This window comes from Apteryx mantelli, chromosome 1, assembly GCF_036417845.1.
Source record: "Apteryx mantelli isolate bAptMan1 chromosome 1, bAptMan1.hap1, whole genome shotgun sequence".
Lineage (NCBI taxonomy): Eukaryota > Metazoa > Chordata > Aves > Apterygiformes > Apterygidae > Apteryx > Apteryx mantelli.
The window spans coordinates 66,093,518-66,116,587 of record NC_089978.1 but is presented as its reverse complement, the minus strand read 5'-3'; the positions used below and the strand labels follow the sequence as shown (position 1 = coordinate 66,116,587).

The 23,070-nt window shown below is 44.1% G+C and overlaps 1 protein-coding gene across 4 annotated transcripts in view; it reads left to right on the top strand.

The window, feature by feature from the left end:
- Positions 1-5,120: 5,120 nt before the first annotated feature.
- The window catches only part of IRS2 (insulin receptor substrate 2), a 32,651-nt gene continuing 14,701 nt past the window's right edge, over positions 5,121-23,070 (top strand). The window contains exons 1-2 of one of the 4 annotated variants that reach the window (XM_067293859.1): positions 5,121-8,629; positions 11,395-12,687. In XM_067293859.1, coding sequence (XP_067149960.1) covers positions 5,146-8,629; positions 11,395-11,555 — 3,645 coding nt within the window. In that variant the 5' untranslated portion in view covers positions 5,121-5,145 and the 3' untranslated portion in view covers positions 11,556-12,687. Of the gene's footprint in view, positions 8,630-9,905; positions 12,688-23,070 lie in introns of those variants that run through there. The other 3 variants (XM_067293871.1, XM_067293864.1, XM_067293880.1) reach the window with 3 other exon arrangements.

Here is a 23,070-nt window from a genome sequence, read left to right as displayed (position 1 = left end):
GTGACTTTGGGCAATATTCAAATATAGCAGCATATTCATAGGGCTTGGTGCTCCAGTCCCCCTAATGCGGAACAAAACCCCAAAGTGGATTCTGCACATTCTGGGCTTGCACAGAATCAAGCTTCCACATGTAACTACAAACAGTTGGATGCCCCTAGAGGTAATACTTTTATCCGACCAAGTAAAAGTAAAATCTTTTAACTACTATTCAGGCAATCAGTTTTTCCGAGCAAAATTCGCTGATGGCTTAAGAGCATTGCCTGCAAAATCCTGGTTGCTGACCATTTTTTTTATCATCCATCCCTGTAGTTCAGTAACCAAAACATATTTATAACTAAATTTATAACTAAATTAAATAATCACACTCATTCTTTTGACATATAGCTAATGAATCCGAAATACTCTAAGCATGGAGAAAACTACTGAAATCAAATGAACTTTGTGCTGGCAAAACTGTATATGCTAGATCTAAACAAAACTTCACCCTTTTCATAAGCAAGGTGTATACTTTTCTCAGCATGTCTCTGCCAGTTTAGGGTGGAAGGAGGTAAAAATTTATCCTTGACATAACTGCAGGCAAATGCCCCTCACATAGATACCATATTTTGACAAATCTGACCATTATCCAGCATAACTTATTTTTCTTGGAGACAGAAAGAGATGGCTGGAACAAGGTATGCTGGCAAAAGCATAGTTTAGCAGGCATGAAAGATGTTAATACTAGCACTCCTTTGCTGGTCAACTTCATCGGTATAGTTATATTGGCAAAGCATTCCCAGCTGAGACCTCAAACTGGAAGATAAATGTGGTGAAATAGAGTTGGAGCAGGGTGATATGACAGAAGGAAAGGAATGGGAGAGGTAAAGTGAAGAGATCATTTTTTCTTTCATCATGGTGAAATTATTCCATAGAGATGATTTAAGCAATAGCATTTTAGGGCTTTGACAAACATCTTCTGGCAAATCTAATGCAGTTACTTGAAGATGCTACTATCCCTAGTTGTCCACCCCCATGTTCTGCCCAAAATTACTTGGTGGAACGAGAGAACGCGTGCTATGCATCAACCATCCAAACTCACAGCCTGCTGTATCATTGAAAATCCACTCATGTCAGAAATGAAAGCTAGTATGTTGCAGTATGCATTGAAACAGTTGAGGCAGAGACACGTCAGCCTATAGAAACAGTGAACTGGGCAGAGAAGTGGGATGGGCTAATGGGGTTAGTCCATTTAGTTTAATTACATGCTAGTGTAATTACATTGGAATGACTGGCAACATTTTCCAGAAGCGATATAGTTTTGAAAAACAATTCAGAGGAGTTCAGAGAAAACTGTGAATGAGGAAGATCACCGACGCAGACTAGGGTCATTCATTCTAGTGTCAGTCATGAAACAATAGTATTTTCTTTTCCTGAAGTTTATGGGCCCCACTTCTTGTGTTCTGCACCAAAGATATGCATTAAAAATACAAAACCCAGAAATAATTATAGAAAAAAATACTTGTTATGAATCATCCACTGCTAAAAAACTAAATGCTAATGTTACTCCTTATATAAATGCTAATAATATAAAGTATAAACGTCAACCTTGAATTTTAGTCTATCCTAATGCTTTTGTCACACACATTGTTGGCTAACTTAATTCTGCTGCTATAGTCAGTATATCAAAATGTTTATTATTTACCATATAGTGATGAATAACATATGAAAATATCATTTACATGAATTAATATTCAGCGTTTTCACATGTCAAATCTAAGAATGTTTGCTCAAGGTCAACAAGCATATTTCTTAAACTTCTAGAAAAATCTTTCCAAATTTGCAAGAAGTTTCCAGACAAATGGCTCCTCTTGGTGGTTACAGGCTCAGATCACTCAGATTGGGAAGAAGTTACTCACATAACTGATTTCTCTTATATCTTCAGTAGTCTAAATAAAGATGATAGCCTGGCCCATTACAGTCACAGGTAGAAAATCGGCTACTCCTGGTTTTTCATAGGAAGTTTTTCTCACTGAGGTCTAGCATGCAGTCGTAACATGTAACCTAAATTTACTATTCCTTACCAATTCTATATTGCATTTTTCACATACAGAAATGGAAGTACGTTCCCAGGACAGTAAATATTGTAAGCACCGTTTTTTTTGTGAGGAGTCATCTGGGCACAGAAAGGTTACAAGTACCTTGCCCAAGGTGACACAGTGAATCAGCAGCAGGCCGACTGCGGGTGCCCCTTTCCTGCTCCTGTGGAGAGGTCAGTGCCTCAGATCTCCAGCAATTCCTTCTCTAGCCCCCGCCTCGTTTACTTCTTCTTCTTCTTCTTCTTTTTTTTTTTTTTTAAGCAGGTAACTACTACCTTATATGTAAATGTTAGCACTTCCCCACCGGAGGAAGGGAGAGCTCTTTCTTAAAAAGCCGCTTTTACTGCGACGTACCGGTATTTATAGCGAAGTGGTCCTCACCACTCCCCCCTCCCAGTTACAGCTGTTGATTTCTAAATGGGTTATTATGACCCAAACCGCGGAGAATTTCGGGCAGGAGGGAGCGGGGCCGTGCGGCGGCGGCGGCGGCAGCGCTACGCCCGGGCTGCGCGGGGCCCCCCCCCGCCCCGCACGGCGGCAGCCGGAGACACCGCATCACTTCTTTTTTTTTTTCCCCCTCGGTTTTCTTATTTTTTTCGGCTGCTTCAGCTTCGTCGCAGACCGACAAATGAGAGCGTGTCCCGATGGCATTCGGGAAAGAAAACGGAAAGCGCGGATGTTGGTGTGACCCCAGCCTCGCTTTTCCTCCCAGGCGTGTGCGAAAGAGAGGCTTTCCGAGCTGCTCCCGGCGAAGAGGAAAAGATGCGGCTGCGATTAGAAACAGACCGCGCTGGACGTTTCCAACACAGCCTTCTCCCTTCATCCCCCAGGCTTTTATGATTACTTCCCTTCTCTGCACCACGGCGTGTTTCATGTTGCACGCTTCACAGGGAGCAGCGATTTCCTCCCCCGGGGGCTGCCCAGGCATCCCCACCCCCACCCCCTCCCCGCCGCGGGCTGCCGCTCATCTCCCTCCCGCCTCGGGAGGAGAAAGGAGCTTATTGATCCCCCGCGTGGTGCCTGCGCCGCGGGCACGGCCGCCGGCGTGACCGAGGCGGGCCCTGGTAAACAAGCCCGAGCCCTCCCCTGCAAAACCCGCTTTGCACACCGACGGGGGAAGGGGAGGGGGGGGGGCTTTGCCGAAAGCTGGCTCCCACCCCAGCACACGAGGGACACGTTAAAACCCCGCAGCCGAGCAGCGCGTAAACAAGTATTTGTAACGCCGGGAGGGGGGGGTGCGGGGGGCACCGTAGCCACAGGGAAGGGACTCGCGCAAAAAAGCCAAGCCGCCGCAGCAGCTTTCCAGAGAAAAACAGGGGACTGAGCGCTGCGTGTTGTGTCCCCCCCCCCCCCCCACAACTCATTACTTAATTGCCTCGATGTGCTGTAATCCCCCAGCGCGGCGGGGTTTGTTTCCAAAGGAAACGCGAGCGCTGCCCTTATTCACAGCTAACGCAAAACGCAGAGATAAATTAATTTACTTAATTAAAAATGAGTAACGTTCTCCCTCCTCCTCTTCTTCCCCCTCCTCCCCTCTCCTCTCGAGGTGGCATTTCCTCGCCACACATAAATAACAACCGTGGGGAGCGGGGAAACAAGCCGCTGATTGATGAGGGTCGGGAGCGCCGACGGCCTCCCCGCGCCCCACCCCCCGCCATGCCGGGGGGCGGCGGCGGCGGCTCCCGGGGCCGCGAAATGGCGGGCGCGAGGCGGGGCAGGAGCCCACGCGGGCTGCGGGGGGACACACGCACGCAGGGAGGGCGGTCACGCAAGCTGTGCTGCGTGGGTGTACGCTGACACACCGAGGTGTAGGAGGACACGTACCGCCGGCGGAGGGAGGCAGGGAGCGGGGCTGCCCGCAGAGGGAGGCGGTTTTTGTGGTGGCGGGCGGGCGGGGGAGGAGGGAAGGGGGTAAGATGGATACGGCCATCTCGGCGACCTCGGGTCTTTGTCCCGCCGGGAGGCAGAGTGGTTTCCCTGGCACGGGGAGGGAGCGTGCGCCCGTGCCGCGGGGGAGATTTCGTGACTCCCGATCGATGGTCGCCTGCGAAAGCCGTCCCCCTTCCTCCCCCCCCGCCGCAGCCGCGCATTGGGGCGGAAAGGCACCTTTCTGCCCCCACCGCTTTCTCCGCCGAGGTTGCACAATGAGGTCCTGTCGGGGACTGCGGCCGTGCTTCCGCCCCTTCTTTCTGCCTCCGTCTCCGATTTCACAGCCCCTCTTTCTGCCTCCATCTCGTTTTACAACCCCTCTCCTTTATTCTGTAAATAGCTTTGGACGTGTCGTTCCCCCCCCCCCCCCCAAGCGCAACCGAGTGAGGTAGGCTGCCGCTGCGATGGCTTGGATTAGGGTGAGCTGCAGCACGCAAGTTTGTCGGATGTATTTGTTCTTCCTGGTATATTCGTGTTTTAGGCACACTCCGGGGTGTGTGCGGGAAGGGAGGGGAGGGGGCCGGGCCAGGCCTGAGACAAGCCCGCGGCTGTGGGCGGGAAAAGCCGCCGCCGAGGGAGGGAGGCAGGGAGGGAAAGGAAGGCGAGGCCAAGCGCGTCAGCCGCCCAATTGCCGCGCGCCGCCCCGCCCGCGGGGCCCGCCCCCGCGGCCTTATTGGTGCGCGGCGCCGTCCCTCCGGCGGCGCGGCGCCCAATGCGGGGCGGTGCCGGTGGGCCCGTCCCTCCCCCCCCCCCCCGGCCCCGTCTCGGTGTGTGAGCGTCTCGGTAACTCGGCGGGTCACGTGTTGTTTTGCTCTTTAGTTCAGTCACTCGGTGCGCGATGTGTTACTTACTGCTAAACTCCTACCGACGTAGGCAGCAGCCGCCGCGGCAGCAGCAGCAGCGACGAGACGCGCTGGGGAGCGCCCGCGGCAGCGGCGGCGCCGCCGGTTCCCGAGCCGCCGAGCGGCCGCCGGCAGCGCCCGCTGCCTAGAGGCGGCGGCGGCTCCACCGCCGCCGGGAGGACCCAGCCGCCGCCGCCGCCGCGGGCTTCCTCCGCGGCGGAGGTAGCCCCGTGGCGCCGGCGCTGCTCGGCCGAGGCGCGGAGAGGAGCCCGGCGCCGCTGCCCGCCGCGGGGCCGGGGATGGCGAGCCCCGCCGTGCTGGGGCTGCTGCCCCCCGTGAGCCCCCCTGCCGGCCCCAACCTCAACAACAACAACAACAACAACCAGGGCGTGCGGAAGTGCGGCTACCTGCGCAAGCAGAAGCACGGCCACAAGCGCTTCTTCGTGCTGCGCGGCCCGGGCGGTGGCGAGGAGGCGGCGGGTGCTCGGCTGGAGTACTACGAGAGCGAGAAGAAATGGAGGAACAAGTCCGGGGCGCCCAAGCGGGTCATCGCCCTCGACTCCTGCCTCAACATCAACAAGCGGGCGGACGCCAAGCACAAGTACCTGATCGCCCTCTACACCAAGGACGAGTACTTCGCCGTGGCGGCCGAGAACGAGCAGGAGCAGGAGGGCTGGTACCGGGCTCTCACCGACCTGCTCAACGAGGGCAAGGCGGCGTGCCAGGGCTCCCCGCACCGCCACCTCTCCTCGCCCTTCTCCGCCTCCTGCAGCGCCGCCGCCGCCTCGCTGGCCGCCGCCGGCGAGGACCTCAACTACGGGCTCATCACCCCGGCCGCTGCCGCCTACCGAGAGGTCTGGCAGGTGACGCTGAAGCCCAAGGGCTTGGGGCAGAGCAAAAACCTCACCGGCGTGCACCGGCTCTGCCTCTCTGCCCGCACCATCGGCTTCGTGCGCCTCAACTGCGAGCTGCCCTCGGTCACACTGCAGCTGATGAACATCCGCCGCTGCGGCCACTCCGACAGCTTCTTCTTCATGGAGGTGGGGCGCTCGGCGGCCACGGGGCCCGGCGAGCTCTGGATGCAGGCGGACGACTCGGTGGTGGCCCAGAACATCCACGAGACCATCCTGGAGGCCATGAAGGCGCTGAAGGAGCTGTCCGAGTTCCGGCCCCGCAGCAAGAGCCAGTCCTCGTCCTCCTCCTCCTCCGGGGGGGCCGCCGGGCCCGGCAGCAGTGGCGCCTCTGCCACCCACCCCATCACCGTGCCGGGCCGCCGCCACCACCACCTGGTCAACCTGCCCCCCAGCCAGACCGGCCTGCTCCGCCGCTCCCGCACCGACAGCCTGGCGGCCAGCGCTGGCACCAAGGGCACGCCGTGCCGGGTGCGGACGGCCAGCGAGGGTGACGGCTGCCGGGTGGGCTCGGCGGCCGGCAGCCCCATGAGCCCCGGCCCCATGCGCACCCCCCTCAGCCGCTCGCACACGCTTAGCGGCGGCAGGCAGGCGGGGAAGCTGCTGCCAGCGCTGGCCGGGAGCGGCCTGCCGAGCAGCCGCTCCATGTCCATGCCCGCCTCCCACTCGCCCCCCTCCGCCACCAGCCCCGTCAGCCTCTCCTCCAGCAGTGGCCTCGGCTCCGAGCCGGCCCCTTTGCACCACCCGCAGCGCCCGTCCAGCGGCAGCGCCTCCGTCTCCGGCTCCCCCAGCGACGCGGGCTTCATGTCCTTTGACGAGTACGGCTCCAGCCCTGGCGGCGACCTGCGGCCCTTCTCCTCCTCCTCCACCGCCAGCAACCGCAGCAACACGCCCGAGTCGGTCGCCGAGACCCCCCCGGTGCGGGACCCCGGGGGCGGCACCGATCTCTACGGCTACATGGCCATGGAGCGGCCCCCGAGTGGCCGGCTCTGCTACCGACCCTGCCCCGACGCCGCCGACAAGGGCCATCGCAAGCGGACTTACTCACTGACCACCCCGTGCCGGCAGCGGCCCGCCCCGCCGCAGGTCTCCTCTGCCTCCCTCGATGAGTACACGCTGATGCGTGCCACCTTTGCCGGCAGCGCCGGCCGACTCTTCCCCTCCTGCCAGGCGGGAGCTTCCCCCAAAGTCACCTACACCCCTTACCCCGAGGACTACGGGGACATCGAGATTGGTTCCCACCGCAGCTCCGGCAGCAGCAGCACCAACCTGGGGCTGCCAGCGGTGGGAGGAGGAGGAGATGATGGCTACATGCCCATGACCCCCGGTGTGGCTGCAGCCTTAGGGCAGGGAAGCCGGGGTGGCGATGACTACATGCCCATGAGCCCCACCAGCGTGTCCGCCCCCAAGCAGATTCTGCAGCCCCGGGCCGGGGTGGGTGGTGGGTCCCCTGGGAACGGGAGCAGCTACAAGACCAGCTCACCCGGGGAGAGCTCCCCTGATGACAGCGGCTACATGAGGATGTGGTGTGGCTCCAAGCTGTCCGTGGAGAGCTCAGACGGGAGGCTGAGCAGTGGTGACTATATCAATATGTCCCCCCGGGACCCCCAGCATGGGCCCCAGGCTCCCTCCCTCACCCCCCCCGACTTCTTTTTCGCCCCTTCAGGGCACGGGGCCAGCGAGCCCACCAAGCCTGGCTGCTATTCATACAGCTCCTTACCCCGCTCCTACAAGAGTCAGGTCCTGGCTAAGGACAGCGACCAGTATGTGTTCATGAACTCCCCAGGGAGGATGATCCCCGAGGAAGCAGTGTGCGGAGCGGGTCAGTCCCCCGCCGGCACCTTCGCTCCCTCCAGCCACATGGTGCCTTCGCCCCTGCGGCACAGCCGGACCGAGAGCTTCCTGAGCCAGCGGTGCCAGCGCGTGGTCCGGCCCAGCCGCCTCTCCTTGGAGACCTTGCGGACGCTGCTGCCCAGCATGAACGAGCACCCCCTGCCGCCCGAACCCAAGAGCCCCGGTGAATATATTAATATCGACTTTGGGGATGCCGCTGTCTACTCTCCCCCCTCGCTGCCTGCTGACAGCCCAGCCTCCTCCCTGGGCTCGGGCACGGGGCAGAGGCGCTCTCCACTCTCCGACTACATGAACATTGACTTTGGTTCACAGTCACCCTCCCAGTCGGGCACGGTCTCAGTGGGCTCCCTGGAAGCGCTCTCACCAGGCTCTTCCTCCAGCACTAGCCAGCCCGATGGGCACTACCTGAAGGCGGCCGTGGGGGTGGCTTGTTTGTCCAGCCCATCCGATGGTGGGGATTACACCGAGATGACCTTTGGCATGGCCACCACCCCACCCCAGCCCATCGTTCAGAAGCCGGAAAGTGCCCGGGTTACCAGCCCCACGGCGGGGGTGAAGAGGCTCACCCTCTCGGGGGTGGAGGCATTCATTCTTTCCAGCCCTCCTCCTGACCCCAACCGTGGGGCCAAGGTCATTCGTGCAGATCCCCAGGGGAGACGGAGGCACAGCTCTGAGACTTTCTCCTCCACCACCACTGTGACCCCCGTGTCCCCCTCTTTTGCACACAACCCCAAAAGGCACAACTCAGCCTCAGTGGAGAATGTGTCCCTCAGGAAAAGCGAAGGCCTGGAGGAGGAGCAGGGCAGCAGCCCCATGTGCCGGGAGACCTCGGCTGGCTTCCAGAACGGCCTCAACTACATCGCCATTGACGTGGTGGATGGGACCCTGGCAAACTGTGACAAAGCCAGGTCTAAAGCCAGGCATGTCCTGAACGGGGGCGTCAACGGAGTGGAGACAAGCGCCTATGCCAGCATAGACTTTCTGTCCCACAACCTGAAAGAAGCAAGTGCTGTGAAAGGTGAGTAGCTCTGTCTGACAGCCATGCGCACTGTTACTATTTGTGTTTCTCACTACAGTATTATATTCTCCCATGCAGAGCACTCTCCCTCCCCTCTTTCTTACAATTTCCCAAACGTGTCCTCTAATAAACAACGTTGGAGGAACTCTCTCTCTTTGTATTAGAGAAAGTTTAATTTTGGCGTATTTCATCACATTTAAATTCTCCTGTGCTATTTTGAGTGTGTACTTCTGGGTACCTCAGTAGAAGCTAATGTTTGTGCAGTTACTATGTTTGGGTTACTTCAGAGTTTTCTTATGTGAGATTTTTGAAAGTGTTTGGAAAATGTGACCAAAATATACATTAATGCAGCATTTAAATAGTATTTGAAATGTAAAATGATTGAGTTGAAAAGAGTGAGGGACATCAGATGACAAAAAAAACCCTTGGCTCTCTAGCTGGCAAGGCCAATTATAACAAAATGAGAAGGATTAATTTAATATCTTGATTTTGAAATTTCATATCTCTTGCAAAAGTTTAACAGTAAATCATGGTGAGCATGGAATGTGAAATCTTTTTTTTTTTAAGTCTTTCCAGAAGTCAATATATGCATGACCTGTTTCCCGTTGTTTTGCACATTTTACTTAAAGCCTTACCCTATAGTGGCGTGTAACTACGTTCCAGCTGGCAGTTCAATCACAGTACGAATGACCAGTTGGTTAGCTTGCTTTTAAATAGATTGCAAATGCTCAGCGTTCAAAGACAAAAGCAAACGTAAGAAATCTGAAACTTAGTGTGAGAGAGAATTTATATTTTAATTTTGCAGCTGTTCCTTTGTTGAGGTGCTAGTTTTGGTGTTTAAAAAAAAAAAAAGGAAGAAAGAACCCCCCAAAATAGCAAGCCACCTCCTCTTACCAAGTGCGAAATTGCACACAATTGAGGAGTGCTAGTTGAGGAGGGCACAGAACAGAAAATCTGTCAAGGATTAAAAGTTAATGATGAGACACCATAGGGATTCTCTTTGCTTTTGTATTTATGCAAGACCTGGTACTTTAAACCTGTGTGTATATAGAGCTGTAATATATGTTTATAGGTCTGGCTAGCTGAAATGACATACGATTTAGAAGTAGTTGCTTGGAGGTATATAGGTATTGCTTCTGTATTCATAGTGTTGATAGAGGTCATCAGTTATAAGCAAAAAGTGACAGTTTGTAAGAGCTACTTGCAGTTTTTTTTTTCTTCTGTTTCCTTATTAGCTAGTTGATTTTGAAGAAGAAAATATTTTCTCTTTTGATAGGAAGTACAGGAAGATGGAAAAGATGAGAGATCCACCGTTTGCAGAGCAAGCTTTGAACCTAATTAAGACGAGAGGATTGTTGAATGAAATGTCAAAGCTTTAAAGGATGAACACTTACTCTGAATGACTTGGAGGGATGAGGGCAGAGCATTATTTGTTAGTCGTTTTTAGTTTTGCTGAAGTCAGTTTCAGGATTGATATGGCTTGATTAAAAACAATGTGAATGCTGCGATTATTGGTTACATTGCCTTATAAAAGTCAAGCCTTGGAGTTCTGTTCCAGGACACTAACAAACTATTCTGCACATTTCTTTGCAAACTGATTTTTCACGATAATTGATTTTTTTCTTGAACCACCTACAGCCCCAACTGCAAACCAAGCCCATGTTGGGAAAGAGCTATTTTCAAAACATTCTCCAAACTGCTGACCCTAAGGCAAAGGGGGAAAACAGGGGGAGGGGAACCAGCTGCAGAGAAAACCTGGAGTGGATATGAGTGTTTTCATCATCCAGGCTAAAAGCAGGGGGAATAAAATAGTCAATAAGTGAGATAAGCAGGGGGAATTGACTGCTATCCTTCTAATACGGCAAACAAAAGGGTAATGCAATAAACATAGCAATGTTAATTTGCTACATGGCATACAGAGGAGAAGGCTTAATTCTATAAAATATTTGACAAATGGTGGTTATAGACTTGCCTTATTTTAATATTTAATCTGTGTGAATATTTATTTTTCCTATTTCCCTAGGAAGCTTATAAATGTAGACCACAATCAGAAGTGTTCTGGGTAAACTCTTTGAGATTTAATCTCTGTGTAGGAGGCAAAGCTCTCCTCTCCACCATTCTGTTTCCCTGAAAAATGTGTAAGCCTATTGCGCATAGTTACAGCTATTCTGCTCGGGGATTATTGTACCAGTATCAGGGCAAGGCGGTAAGAAAAAACTTGCATAAACATCAGTCAGCAGTGTTCTGGGTTATATTTTAAAAACAGGGTTTCATGTTAATTGTATTTGTGGCAGACTAACTAGAAAATTAATAGCATGGGAAAGTAGAAATATAAATAGTTTTATCAGTATAAGTAGAACCAAGTCATTAACTTTTGCATATATCCAAGTTTCTGTTTTGGTTTTCATTAGGATTTCACACTGGAGTTTGTTTACAGAACTACTACTGCCACTGTTAAAAAGATCACTCGGTTTTGTGCCAATGCTTTTAAAGTCCAAAAACTGTAATTTGGGACATTACTAGGACTTTCATGTTTTACAAAGAAACACATATGCAATTTAAAGAAAAATGTATTTTGAGCATAAGCAGGAGTAAACCCTGTTTACTGTTGTAAAACCGTAGTAATTCAGGTAGATTTGAGAAAATTTCATTTAGCAGAATTTATTAATAGTTTGCACAAGAGAGAGCTTTTGCCATGTATGATCAGCATTGTTTACTTAGATGTTTGCACTTCTTTTGAATTTTGTTTTTAACTGTATTATCAGAGTTACTGAGTGGGAAGCTTTACTTCTTCAAAACTAAAGAGAAGTTCGGAGCTATTTTAAAACAATGGAGAATGCACATTTGTTTAATAACAGGGACAGGAAGACCTCTTTCAGAGATACAGGGTATACAAGTAAGCTCCTTGCAGTGGGTTTATCAGTAAATTACTATTTCCATGAGTGTAAGATATGTGTAAAAAAAAATAAAATAAATAAAAATAATAAAAAAAAAAAGTCAATTTGAATTCTTCCTAAAGGTCTGTAGCAATAGATGTAAATGTTTTCATGTGGGTAACTGTTTTAAAGGAAATTATTTATATCATTTGAAGTAATAAGGTGGTTGGCTTTCATGTGTAGCTTGTCTCTGCTGTCAGTAACTTATCTCTGCTCTAGGGAATGCTGTACTTTTGGAATTCTCTGTCCATATTATCCTGTTGTGACAAGAGCAAGCTAGTACAACCAAAATAGCTGTCAAAACAGAAAAATTAAAAGATTGCTTAAAATTGTCAGTTTATTTAGTTCTGCTGTACTCTGAAAGTGGGCAAATATTTAAGAGTCTGAGAAACACTTGCCTTCATCTGATATGTAAATAAAATAATACTGTTACTGGTCAGTTGAAACTCTTGTTACATGCTGATAATTAATCTTTGTTCTGAAATTGACTGCTTTTTTGCTTAAAGAAGTATGAACTGTGTATGGTTTTTATTATTTATGGAGACATTTATGCTCATTTTCTCATATAATGTAAATTATTTATTTCAATGGATCTGTGACAGATTACACCCCAAAAATGATCTGACTTTTTATGGTGGATCTTAGCTCTACTGAGTTCAAATGGGAGTTTTGCCTTGATTTCAGTGGGCTTTTACCCTTTGTACGTAACCTTGAAATTCTTAAGTAAAATTTCCATTAAATATAGTGGTTGTTTTACATCAACTTTGAAATAGGGAATTTTGCTTAATTGTGATAACATCAGACTTGGATGCGATATCTTTAATTTGTTTTTTTGTTTCTACAGCTAAAATGCTCTGTAACTTTTAAAGGTTTCTAGTAGTCTAGTAGTTCTGGTCTAGTTTTCTAAAACTGAACAAATACTATGTATAATGATGCAAAAAACTGAGGGTTGTTTTCATTCTATTTAAGTTTCTCTTGTCTTGGTTTATTTAAAGAAGACTTCATCTGTAATGCATATACTTAAGATCGTAATAAGGTGATTTTTGATAATGATAATGACCCCCCCCCCTTGTCAACTAGCTCTTGCTTTTGTGAGGGTTCTATGATTGCACCTAAACAATAAAAAGCCTATCTCAAGAAATCTCTTCCTGTGTCTTTCTAATGGCATTTTAGATTATTTAAAACAAAACCCTTGTTTCCTTTATTCTTTTTGGATTACTTTGCACAGTGAATTATATTATTAAGACTTTTTTTTCCTTCTGATACTCCAACTGTCATAAAGTTCTGATTCGCAGACAGCATGAGAATGTATAATTGCCTCTTTCACAAAACTTGTATTCATTTATAAATGACTTGTTAAAAGTATTAAAACAACTATATGTTGTGTTAGAAATCCATGCATCTTTTCAAGTCTTTTTTTTTTTTTTTTTTAGAATAAATTGTTTGTAAATGCAGTATTTTCTCTTACTGATAAGTTCTATGAAGTGGAATGTATGCATCAAAATTAAAAGCTGAAAGAACTGAACTACTCTGAATATCATACATAGCTTGCTTTTACCTCCTATGCTTAGAATTAAAAATTGTACATTCTCTTTTAATAACTCTGGAAATGTACTTCTTTTGTTTCAGATTGCATTTTACAAGTGACCAAACCAGAATGGTTAGGTCCAGATTTGGCAGTACTATCCATGAGACACAAAATGCAAATTAAGTTTATCTAAAATTAAATGAAGCCTTTGATATTTTAAATTAGGTTGATTATATGGATCTCAGCTTTTTACAAGCAGATGGAATATTAAAACATGTAACATGTATTAGACTTTTATTTTGCTTTATACTTTAAATTATGTTTAGCTATACTGCTCATTTAAAGAATGTCATGGTTACTTTGAGTCATTTAAGATAAATTGTTATAGACTAAGTTGAATGGTGGGTTTGTTCTAAAATGAACCAGTACAGTCATTGCTCAAGGCAGAGGAAATGCTTAGGTTGATGATTGCTTCTGATTACTTGATTTCTTTCAAGATAGCTACAGAGACTAACATTCACTTGTAAGTAAAATGGATAAAGGAATGTTTGAACAGAAAGAACATTACGACATGTTTTATATGGTGTTTTTTTCTAATAAGGAGACAATAACATGGGTTTCTTTATTCTTGATTTAGTATTATTCTTAAATAGCATTAATTACACTGGAATCCTGAAGTGGTTTAAAAGTTGAAACAGAGCAAGTGTTCACAGAAAAATTATGTTATCGTTAGGGTATATAATGAATCTCTCCCCCCTACTTGGCAGTTAAATGACAATAGAGATTCAATCCAGGTTATTTTCTGTTTAAATCAAATCTTCTCTAAAGCAGTGACACCATTAATATGTTTTTTTTTTTTTTTTTAAGTAACCAACACAGAAAGAAATGGTTATATCTAATTTATTTTCAAACAGTTGAGTTATTGTATGCTTCTACACTGGTGTTTTAAGTGTTTCCTGTTTGTGTCTAGGTTTGCATCCATTCTGTGCTATGTAGTAGTCATGACTATGTTAGCAGAATGCTTGGAAGTTTTAATATTATATTTGCAAAGCATGTGTGATAGACATATAAATTGAGTATAGCAGCTTATTTGGTAAATAGGGTGTGTAATTATGAGGGTTTCAGAACTACCTTTATTTCTGTTATTGTTGTTTCTTACAATATTTGCCTAAAAGTGATCTGTGTATATCCATGGAAATCAGTAGCATCCATTGATTTTTAGAAGTTGGTGTACTAACCCCAAAGTTCATGTATGTTTTGTTGGTGTGCTTGTTTAGTCTGTAGTTATTTTTATCTTTTTTTAATTGTCTACGTGTGTAAGGGATCAAGAGTGGCAGTCTTGAGAGCCAGGTTCAGTTAGGTCGTTGTCTTGCTGCTAATTGTTGAAATGGCTGGTTTTTGTCCTTGAGCCTTTCCAAAAGAAAACTTTTATTGTTTTTTATGGTGGTATTTGTCTCAGCTGGCTTCAGCTGTCCAAAATGTAGGCACCTAGCGTGAGGTAGTCATCTAGGTGCTCTCTAGAATCAACAGAAGTAAACAGAAAGAGCCAGGGTGAGTCCTCCCACCTATTTTAAATATCTATTATAAGATGACAGGAATTTGCCTCTGCATTTGACTGTATCTCTGTCAGCAATAAAAGAAACCTAGATCACAAGTTTAGATTGTGTTTGTATTTTTCGTACTAAATTAGGTAAGATGAATCTTACCCTTAATTATAGGGATGTATTTGCATTTAAAGCAAGAATTTTAGGGTTAGACATTATAAAACCTGACTTAAAACTTACTGAAAACAATGTAAAGGTTACCCACATCTTTATGGAGGCCTACTTAAAAACAAAAAATATACTTCATTGAGTGTTAAAGTGATAACACATATAGTAACTTTTGAGGCTCACTCAAAGACAGCAGTAGCGTGTAATCTCCGCTGTACAGTCAGTTAGGCACTAATGAATACTTTCCTGTACAGTATGTGTGATTACAGTGACTAGTCTGGTAAGTGCATTTAGATCTGCATGAATGTGTGTTACTGCTTGAGAGTTTAAGTGAAAAATAAACTGCTAATATTAGTTGAAGGGAAAACTAGCAACACTGAGAGAAGATATTCAATCTGATTATGAGAAATCCAGTTGAAAATCTATTTAAAAGACCAATGACAAGACTCTGAGGCCTGATATCTATCCAGTTTTTCTTATTTTCAAAATTTCTATAATTTTTCCAGAACAAATGTTTTTAATTTTTTTAATCAGTGACAATGGCCCAAAATTGTGTATAGGGGTCTCTAAAACAAACAATCAAAAAATCCAGTTCTTGCACACAGTGACATCCAACACACTTTGTAAGGAAGCAGATTATAAATTGAAAGTGGGGAAATATTTTCCAAAATAACTATCTTTCATGTTAGTTTTTTAAAAACACCTGGTAAGTTTTTTTTTTTTTCCCCAGATGCAGTTTTGCCTGTTTTACCTAAAATATAAATACTTTTAGAGTGCATTTTTATCTTAGCAAACCAAACATAGAAATAGTTAATGAAAAAGCCCAACCCCAGACCTAAGCCCCCAACTTGGATCACAGTATCTACATTGCAAAATAGTAACGCAATAGCTTGATTCCATAGATTAGGAATGATTCAGTGTTTTGTTTACATTATTTGTCAATCTCTTCAGCATCCTAGAGGAGAACACTTCCTTCCTGGCAGATGGCAGCCCCAGGGCCATGCACCTGCCATTACAAGCACTGCGCACTAGTAATCTACCTCAGCATCACTGTTGACAAAAGGCTAATGATTGGAGACTGTCTGCCTGACAGCCGAAGCAAAATAGGAACATATTTGTCCTTCAGTGAGGGCCTGAAAGATCTTAGGAAGGACAGGCGAGATGGTGTACTGAGGAATTATAATGGAATTTAATTTAGACTTCTTTGAAAGTGTTCGTAGCGTGAGCCACTGTTAAGATAATTATGTTGCAGAAAGTGAGCTGTGTCTCAAAGAAGGGATTTTCTGTTGCTCCAACAGAGTGATATCCTACTTTGTAGTTGGTAGCTCTGTGTAGATGGTAAGAACACGCGCATAATTTAGCTTGCGGTGCCATAGTAATCTTCAGAAGAGTCTATTGCATTGCTGGAAGGGAGAGGTCTGCAGTCCTTGTGTAGGGTCGAGTCTTGTGCTCTTAGATGAGTCCAATGCTGTGTTAAAAAGTAAGAATATCTCTCTAATCATTTATGGATGCTGTGTTTGGTGGTTGCACAGTGCATTCTTGTTTCAGTCATTTGATTTGTGACATTACATGTTGTTATTATGTCAGTAGGCCAGGATCTCTTAATTTGTCTTTTGTTAACTCTTCTTAAGCATTTATGTTTGTTTGCTTTTTTTGTTCGTTTGAAATGAAAACAGGAGATGTTTCTAGGGGATGCTACCCAAGGCAAGGATGTCTTTGAAGTAGGCCAGAATGTTCTTTGCTAAATTTAAAAACTACCCAAATATTACCCAGAGTTTGTAGAGTATTAAGCAGGATTACATGACGCACGGATTAGATGTTGTTGAGCAGCTTGTTTTTGTTTGAAGGGGTCAGAAATGGAGGCACTGGGGCTTTAGAGTAATGCCGAAATAGCAAACTTGCTGATACCAGAAACAGCAGAAGTTCCTTAGAAACAGCAGAACATAGTGACAAATTTTCCATGCTGTACAATTTCTCCAAGTGATGCTTAAAAAAAAATTATTTGAAAAGTGCTGTGATGATGAGTGTAAGGTATGAAAGTCATTGTTCTGTTTGGTGCTCTCAATTTCCAGATCTGTTACACAATTTGAAGTAGATGAAGAATCATGCTAAAAGTGAGACTTAAGATAGAGGACTTTGCTTCTCTTAAGTCAAAGGCAAATCATAAATCATATGAGTAACAGTTGGAAAATTGTGTGAATGAAAAATGTTAAATTGAAAGGAATAAAATCTAAACAGTTTTAGGTTTGCCTCTTGGATTGTGTTCTCCCAGACAATGTATTATTTAAAAACAGTGTTTCAGACAGTCCTAATGTCCAGTTTAACCCCTCATTAAATTGGGTACCATTGTCAAACTAATGTGTAGAATGATAATTTAGATTTTTTTTTTTCTTTTGGGTCTAGGCGCATGCTCAGCAGGAGCTACTCAGAAATTGATTGAACAAGACATTCAGATGAAAGTCTTCTGGGGGAGAGTTGGGCTTAATTTTTACTTTAATATACGAGACAGCATACAGTTGAATGGTTGCTTAAGAACAAGAAAGCAATAATGACAGTAGCCAAGTCTACTTTCATTGGTGGAGATAAGTGAGACTATAGAAAGTATTTGCAGTAACTATCAATACTACATTTCAACGTTATTTGTAAGAAATAAGAATAGAATTGACACATGGATGCCAGTGTCATCTGATTTCTGTTTCGTTAACGTGAAAACACTTAACATGACCAAGCTGACTGCTTAAACTAGTGTGTTCTCTCCAGTGCTTGAATCATTGAGAAATTATGGCAGATTTCTTCTCTATGCCTTTACCAGTTTTTATGTTGCTGACTTTTTTCAAAAACTCTAGTGAAGGTTTGTTTTTCTTTTCATTTATAGTATAGTAATGATATCAGTTGAGACAGTCATGGAAGTATCTTACTTGCCCAAATGCCAGCACAGATTTACAGAGATGAACAGTTTCCAGGAGAGAAGAAACAGGCTTGCTGATGGTGGTCTTGAACAAGAATTTGCCTGGGAAAGACAGAGTACTTACTTTCCTTTAAAATGTAGATAGACCAAATCTGAGATCAAGTGTTTAAAAAAAAAAATTTCACTGATACCAGAGAAAGACTTCTGGCAAGGGAATTAAGAAATTTGGATCTGGAAGGTGGAGGTGAAATTCTTCCATATGGCAGTTCCATTAAGTTGTGTTGTAATACCATTCATTTTTACAACATGAACATTTGAAAATGTTTGTGGGAAGGTAGACTTGGATCTTTCAAGGCAGATTTCAGCCTTGAGCAATTATTTCTGTCAAAATTAGTGAAACATTAATTTTAATGATACCGGCTTTTTAACATAAGAAGAAAACTTATGCTTTTGCTTAACACTCATGAACAAAAACTGTTAATTAAAAACATGATGGTGACTAATATTAAAGTTTGTGAACTCTGAGAAAGTCTCTGTAATAAAATTATTTACAGTTTTTTAATTTTGATCTAATATTATAAAAACTTTGAACATTTTCTACAAGTTTGATTCCTTATTCAAATGTAATTAATGAAAGGGTACATAATTTATTGAGCAGGAAAGTCACAGTGGCAGTCATAGAATTAGTGCTCTACAACTTTAACAGTAGTTGCAGAGAAAGGGGTATGGGGAGGAGCATTAAGAATAAACATCTATATGATCCTGAGGCACAGAATACTTGAGGGAGCTTGCTATAAACTTCAGATGGGAGTACTTATGAATGTATAATCTCAGTATTCTACTCTCATAAATATCAGAGATTCCAGCATGCACGAATGACTGGTAGGATGAGAGTGCTTTCTTCATGAAATTCTTCTATAGAAAGGTAACTTGTTATTACACTGTTCAGTTTTAATCCTTAAATATCAAATTCCTATATAAAATCAGCTTCTAACTTTAGCAATAACTGGTGTATTCTAAATAAATAGTAGATCATGTGGGTACTAAGTAAAGAAATTGGTAGTAATCAGTTGCTGAATGTTAGCCAATAGGGTGACTTCCAGATATGAATATACCAATTTGTTTCAGCACTGTAAGTGATTTCTAGACCAGGTCTTTTTTAATTTTTTTTTCCATTAGTATGACTGTTCAAGTGACAGTAAACTAAAAGCTGTTTACGATATGGTGGTATTAGATTGTGCATCTGTGAATAATAATAAAAAAAGAGACATCATGAAATCAGAACTTGATAGCAGTGAAAGTGGTAGCTTTATTGTTATTGATTTTAGTTGAACCAGAATTTGGCCCTTAAGAAATAAGTTGCTAGACTCCATTATTTTAATAAATGTATTCTTGACTACCGTAGGAAAAAGAAACAATAGACTAGATCTTGCAGCTTGAATGAGCATGGTTAAACTGGTGTGCTTTAATGCAGAGGGAGTTGGTCTGTGCTGTCAATGAGCTATGTAAGATGTTTAGATACCACACCGCTGTTTCATGGCATTGTCACAAAAGGTCACTTATAGAGTGCTCTGTGAGTCTGAAATTATTCCCCAAGCCTTGAGGCTGCTTCATCCATCATGAACATGGCAAGCTTTAACTTGCCATGCTGGCTGGGTAGACCCTCTGTCATCATGCAGAGAGAAAATACTACAGTGTTTTCTACTCCTCTCACTCCTCATTAGATTTTTTTTTTTTTCTTTTCTTGTAGCTTTATAAGGGGACAACATTTCAACCATACTATTTTTTGACAAAGAATTATTTACATGATACTTTTTCTCTTATAGACTCAGGCTTGTATTGTACTAATTATTCCTTTGCCAAAGGATATAATTTTATTGATTTTTACTAATAACATTAGTGGTGGTAGTGATGGGAGTTTAAAACGTAACTGGGACTTAACTCTGGGACTCCAGAGGTGGGAGGCATGGGTTTGAGTGGATCTGGGTTTAGAAAGGCGTAGAAGTCATACCTTTCCTTTCTGGGGGCAAGTGTTTTAACTGTTCCTTACTTGGTGAATTTAAAATGGAAAATAGTGTGCTCTTTTGAGGATTGATGGGAAGCATTTAAGTGTAAGAGACAACTCTGGACTCTGTCCTGAGTGGAATGAAGTGTATACTTCTTATCCTTAGTCAGGTGTCTTAACTCTGAAGATGTTGTGAGCACTAAGAAATATTTCTTCCCTTAGTATTTCCTATTAGTTTGTTTCAGATCTTGTCCCCATTGTCAGGCACCAATTTTTTGTTTGTCTCATTCAGGCATTTTCCCACGCGCTTTGTAAAGAGCCGCCCAAGTAGTTGACTCTTCTTCATTCCACTCTGGAGGCAAAGTGCTATTGGGTTCTGCAGAAGATTGCAGAGCAGTAGACAAATAGGTCTTTTATTGAAACTATTTGTTAAATTCTTTGTTGTATCCTTTTTCTGTTATTATGCAAAGTCATTGCTTTTTTGAACTGTGGAGTAGCTTTATCTTACTTGAGTGTGTGTACGTGTACATCTACTGCACGTGTACTGTAGCTGTGTGTGCGTGTGTGTTTGTGTGTGTGTACCTGAGTAAGATTTTGTTTTGCTTCTGTAGTCTAAGAGACATTTCGCATTTGATAGATGTGAAGGACATTTTGGTATGTGTTACAAAAGATATTAATTGGTTATTTGCATCATATACAAACACAACAAATTCTTACCTGGAAGCAGGAAATAAAGTATATTTGATAAATGGCAAACTGTTTTCTCATCAGTTAAAGAATAAGCACAGTGCTACAATGAATTGCATTCAGTAATTGTCAGCTAATCCAGGAGCAGGAAACGCTTGCCAAACTCTATGATTTAGTTTAGGAAAACAATTAGAAATATGGGGTACCTTTATTAGTTCAGAACATAGCATACTGAAGCTATGACTGTAACTGTCAGAATGACCGGTATTGCCTCATGTCTTGTAAGTCTGAAATTCTGTTTCTTCATTGGGTCATGTGCTACTAGAGCTTTTCTTCCCTAACGTGTATATTTATATTGATGGGTATGGCAGCACCTTTCTTAAAACTTCTCCTTAATCTCACGGTGACAGAGTTTCCAAGATTTTTCATAGCGGGGTCAGGTATCACTAGGGAGGTTTGGGGCCATTTCTCTTCTTAGATCTCTTTTTGGACCATTTGTGACCATATCATATTCTTCTGGAATCATAATAATTACTTGAATTATTTCCCCCCCCCCTTTTTTAATTTAAATTAACTACTGGAAATAAGGACCTCTAATACAGTATAAACCGCCAGCTCTGAAGTGATCTGTGGACTGTAATTTGGAAACGTCTGATATGGAGGAACCTGTTGTTTATAGCCTGTCCGTGTTGGGTTTATATTATGTGTTTTATGGAAATGTTTTCTCACTTAAGTGATTTTGTCCAAGTTTTATACCTGCTGCATACGAAAGTATTTCTGTGGTCTCTTTTATCTCAAATGTAGGTTGAATGTGGATTTTTTTTTTGCTTAGAGACTTTTGATGGCTGTGGGTGAGGCTGAGGCATCAAACTGGAAAACATGTTTACAGTTGTTGTGCCTTTTATTAGTGCCTCAGGTTTGTTTGTTTGTTTGTTTGTTTTCCTCCTTGTAAACAGGCATCTTGTGACTGCTGCTGAGAAGTTTCAGCATGATTGTTTAGCATAGACTGTTTAGGGTTATTTGCAAACCGAGGGAGAATATTCGAGAGGAGACAATTCAGCCCTGTTTTTCCTTACAGGCCTTGTGGAATTCAGCTGGGCTGGGCTGTGTCTGATGGACACAGGAGTATAATTAATGGATGGAAATACCTTCTTTTGAGGCCAGTTTATCAATGACCACGTCTTCAAAATCTTAGGGGGGTATTAATATATGCATTCTGCAAGTAGAGTAACAGCTTATTAGAAAATTGAGTGAAGCTGCTTAATTCCTTCAGTGTTGCTGATTCCAGTAAGCGTATCTCCAGTGCATATTAAGGGTAGGTATTCGTATTTGAGATTTCCATATATATGAGGGTTTTCTTGTCTAGCCAGAGTTGTTACACTATATATAGAATTAATAGGTTTGGCCCACCCTGTAGACACCTTGTTTGCTCCTCATTAGATACCTACCAAAACAGTCCTCTTAAAATGAGGTCTAGCTTCCATGTGTAGTCACTTTAAAGGCACCAATCTTTCCAATACTGAAGAGGCAGGTCCGCCTCAGTCTTTGTGACTGATATATACCACCTTCTCTTCTCTGACTATAGAGGGAGCCTATACTTTTAGCATAAATGGAACAGCTAGCTTCTGGACGGCTAAGGTTTGGTGAGATGAGTCTTAATGTGTTTAGTCTATTTTAAGCAAGAGGACTTGAAATGAGACTTCTGTTTGCTGTGTATGTGTATCAGCTGGATATAGCTAAGTATTTCTGCCTGACCTAGGCTGTACTCTCTCTGGTTAGTTTATGATGTATTGTACTTGTTCAGTAAATGTGAAATTAAAAGGGATTTGTGTTTTCTCTAGCTATGCAGCTGCTGCACTGTTGACTGAACACACTTCAATATGTTTCCTGGTCAGTCACAATACATGAAATATGCAAGGATATCGTGTCCTTACAACTTTGAAACAAACATATCTTAAAGGCATAGGCACCTCTGGGGAAACATTCGTATTTTGCAAAATATTTTATGTGCATTGTCTGTGCCTTTTCTTTCCTTTTCTGTTCTTTGCAAACAGTGTTTCTAAAACAGCATCCTAACTTTTAAAAAGCCTCATCTACTGCACACTATCCCACAGGAAGCTCTAGTTCTTTATTGTGACTTCCTGAAATGTTCACAACACCTACTTGTGATGTCCTATACATCTTTAAAATGCTGGGAGGCTGACAATGGGAAAAAAAATACATGCAAGTCTTTGTATACTGGAAACTCTCGCTGAAGTCTAGGGGAGTTCTCTGCCGAGCATTGGTGGGACTAGAGCCAAACTTTGTCAAAGTAACAAAGATGTTTTTTAATCTGTTTGGTCTATAGAAACAGCCCTGGCAATATAATACAATGGTAAAAGATGGTAGCCTCAGTTGTATAGACATGTGGTCAGATGTATTGCTATAAGTAGAATGTGTTTTTCAAAATACAAGGTACTGGTGAACCTTTTTAAGAAAAGTAAGCCTCATTGGTTGCTTATAAACATATTTACACTCCAGCAAATCAGACCAGCCATAAAACAAAACAAAACAAAAATGCATGTGTGAAGAACACCGTGAGATGAGGAGAAAACAGAACACCTGAAACAGTAGAGTACAGCTTTGTTTATGTAGATATTTAGTGAGAGCTCTGGTAATTACAGAA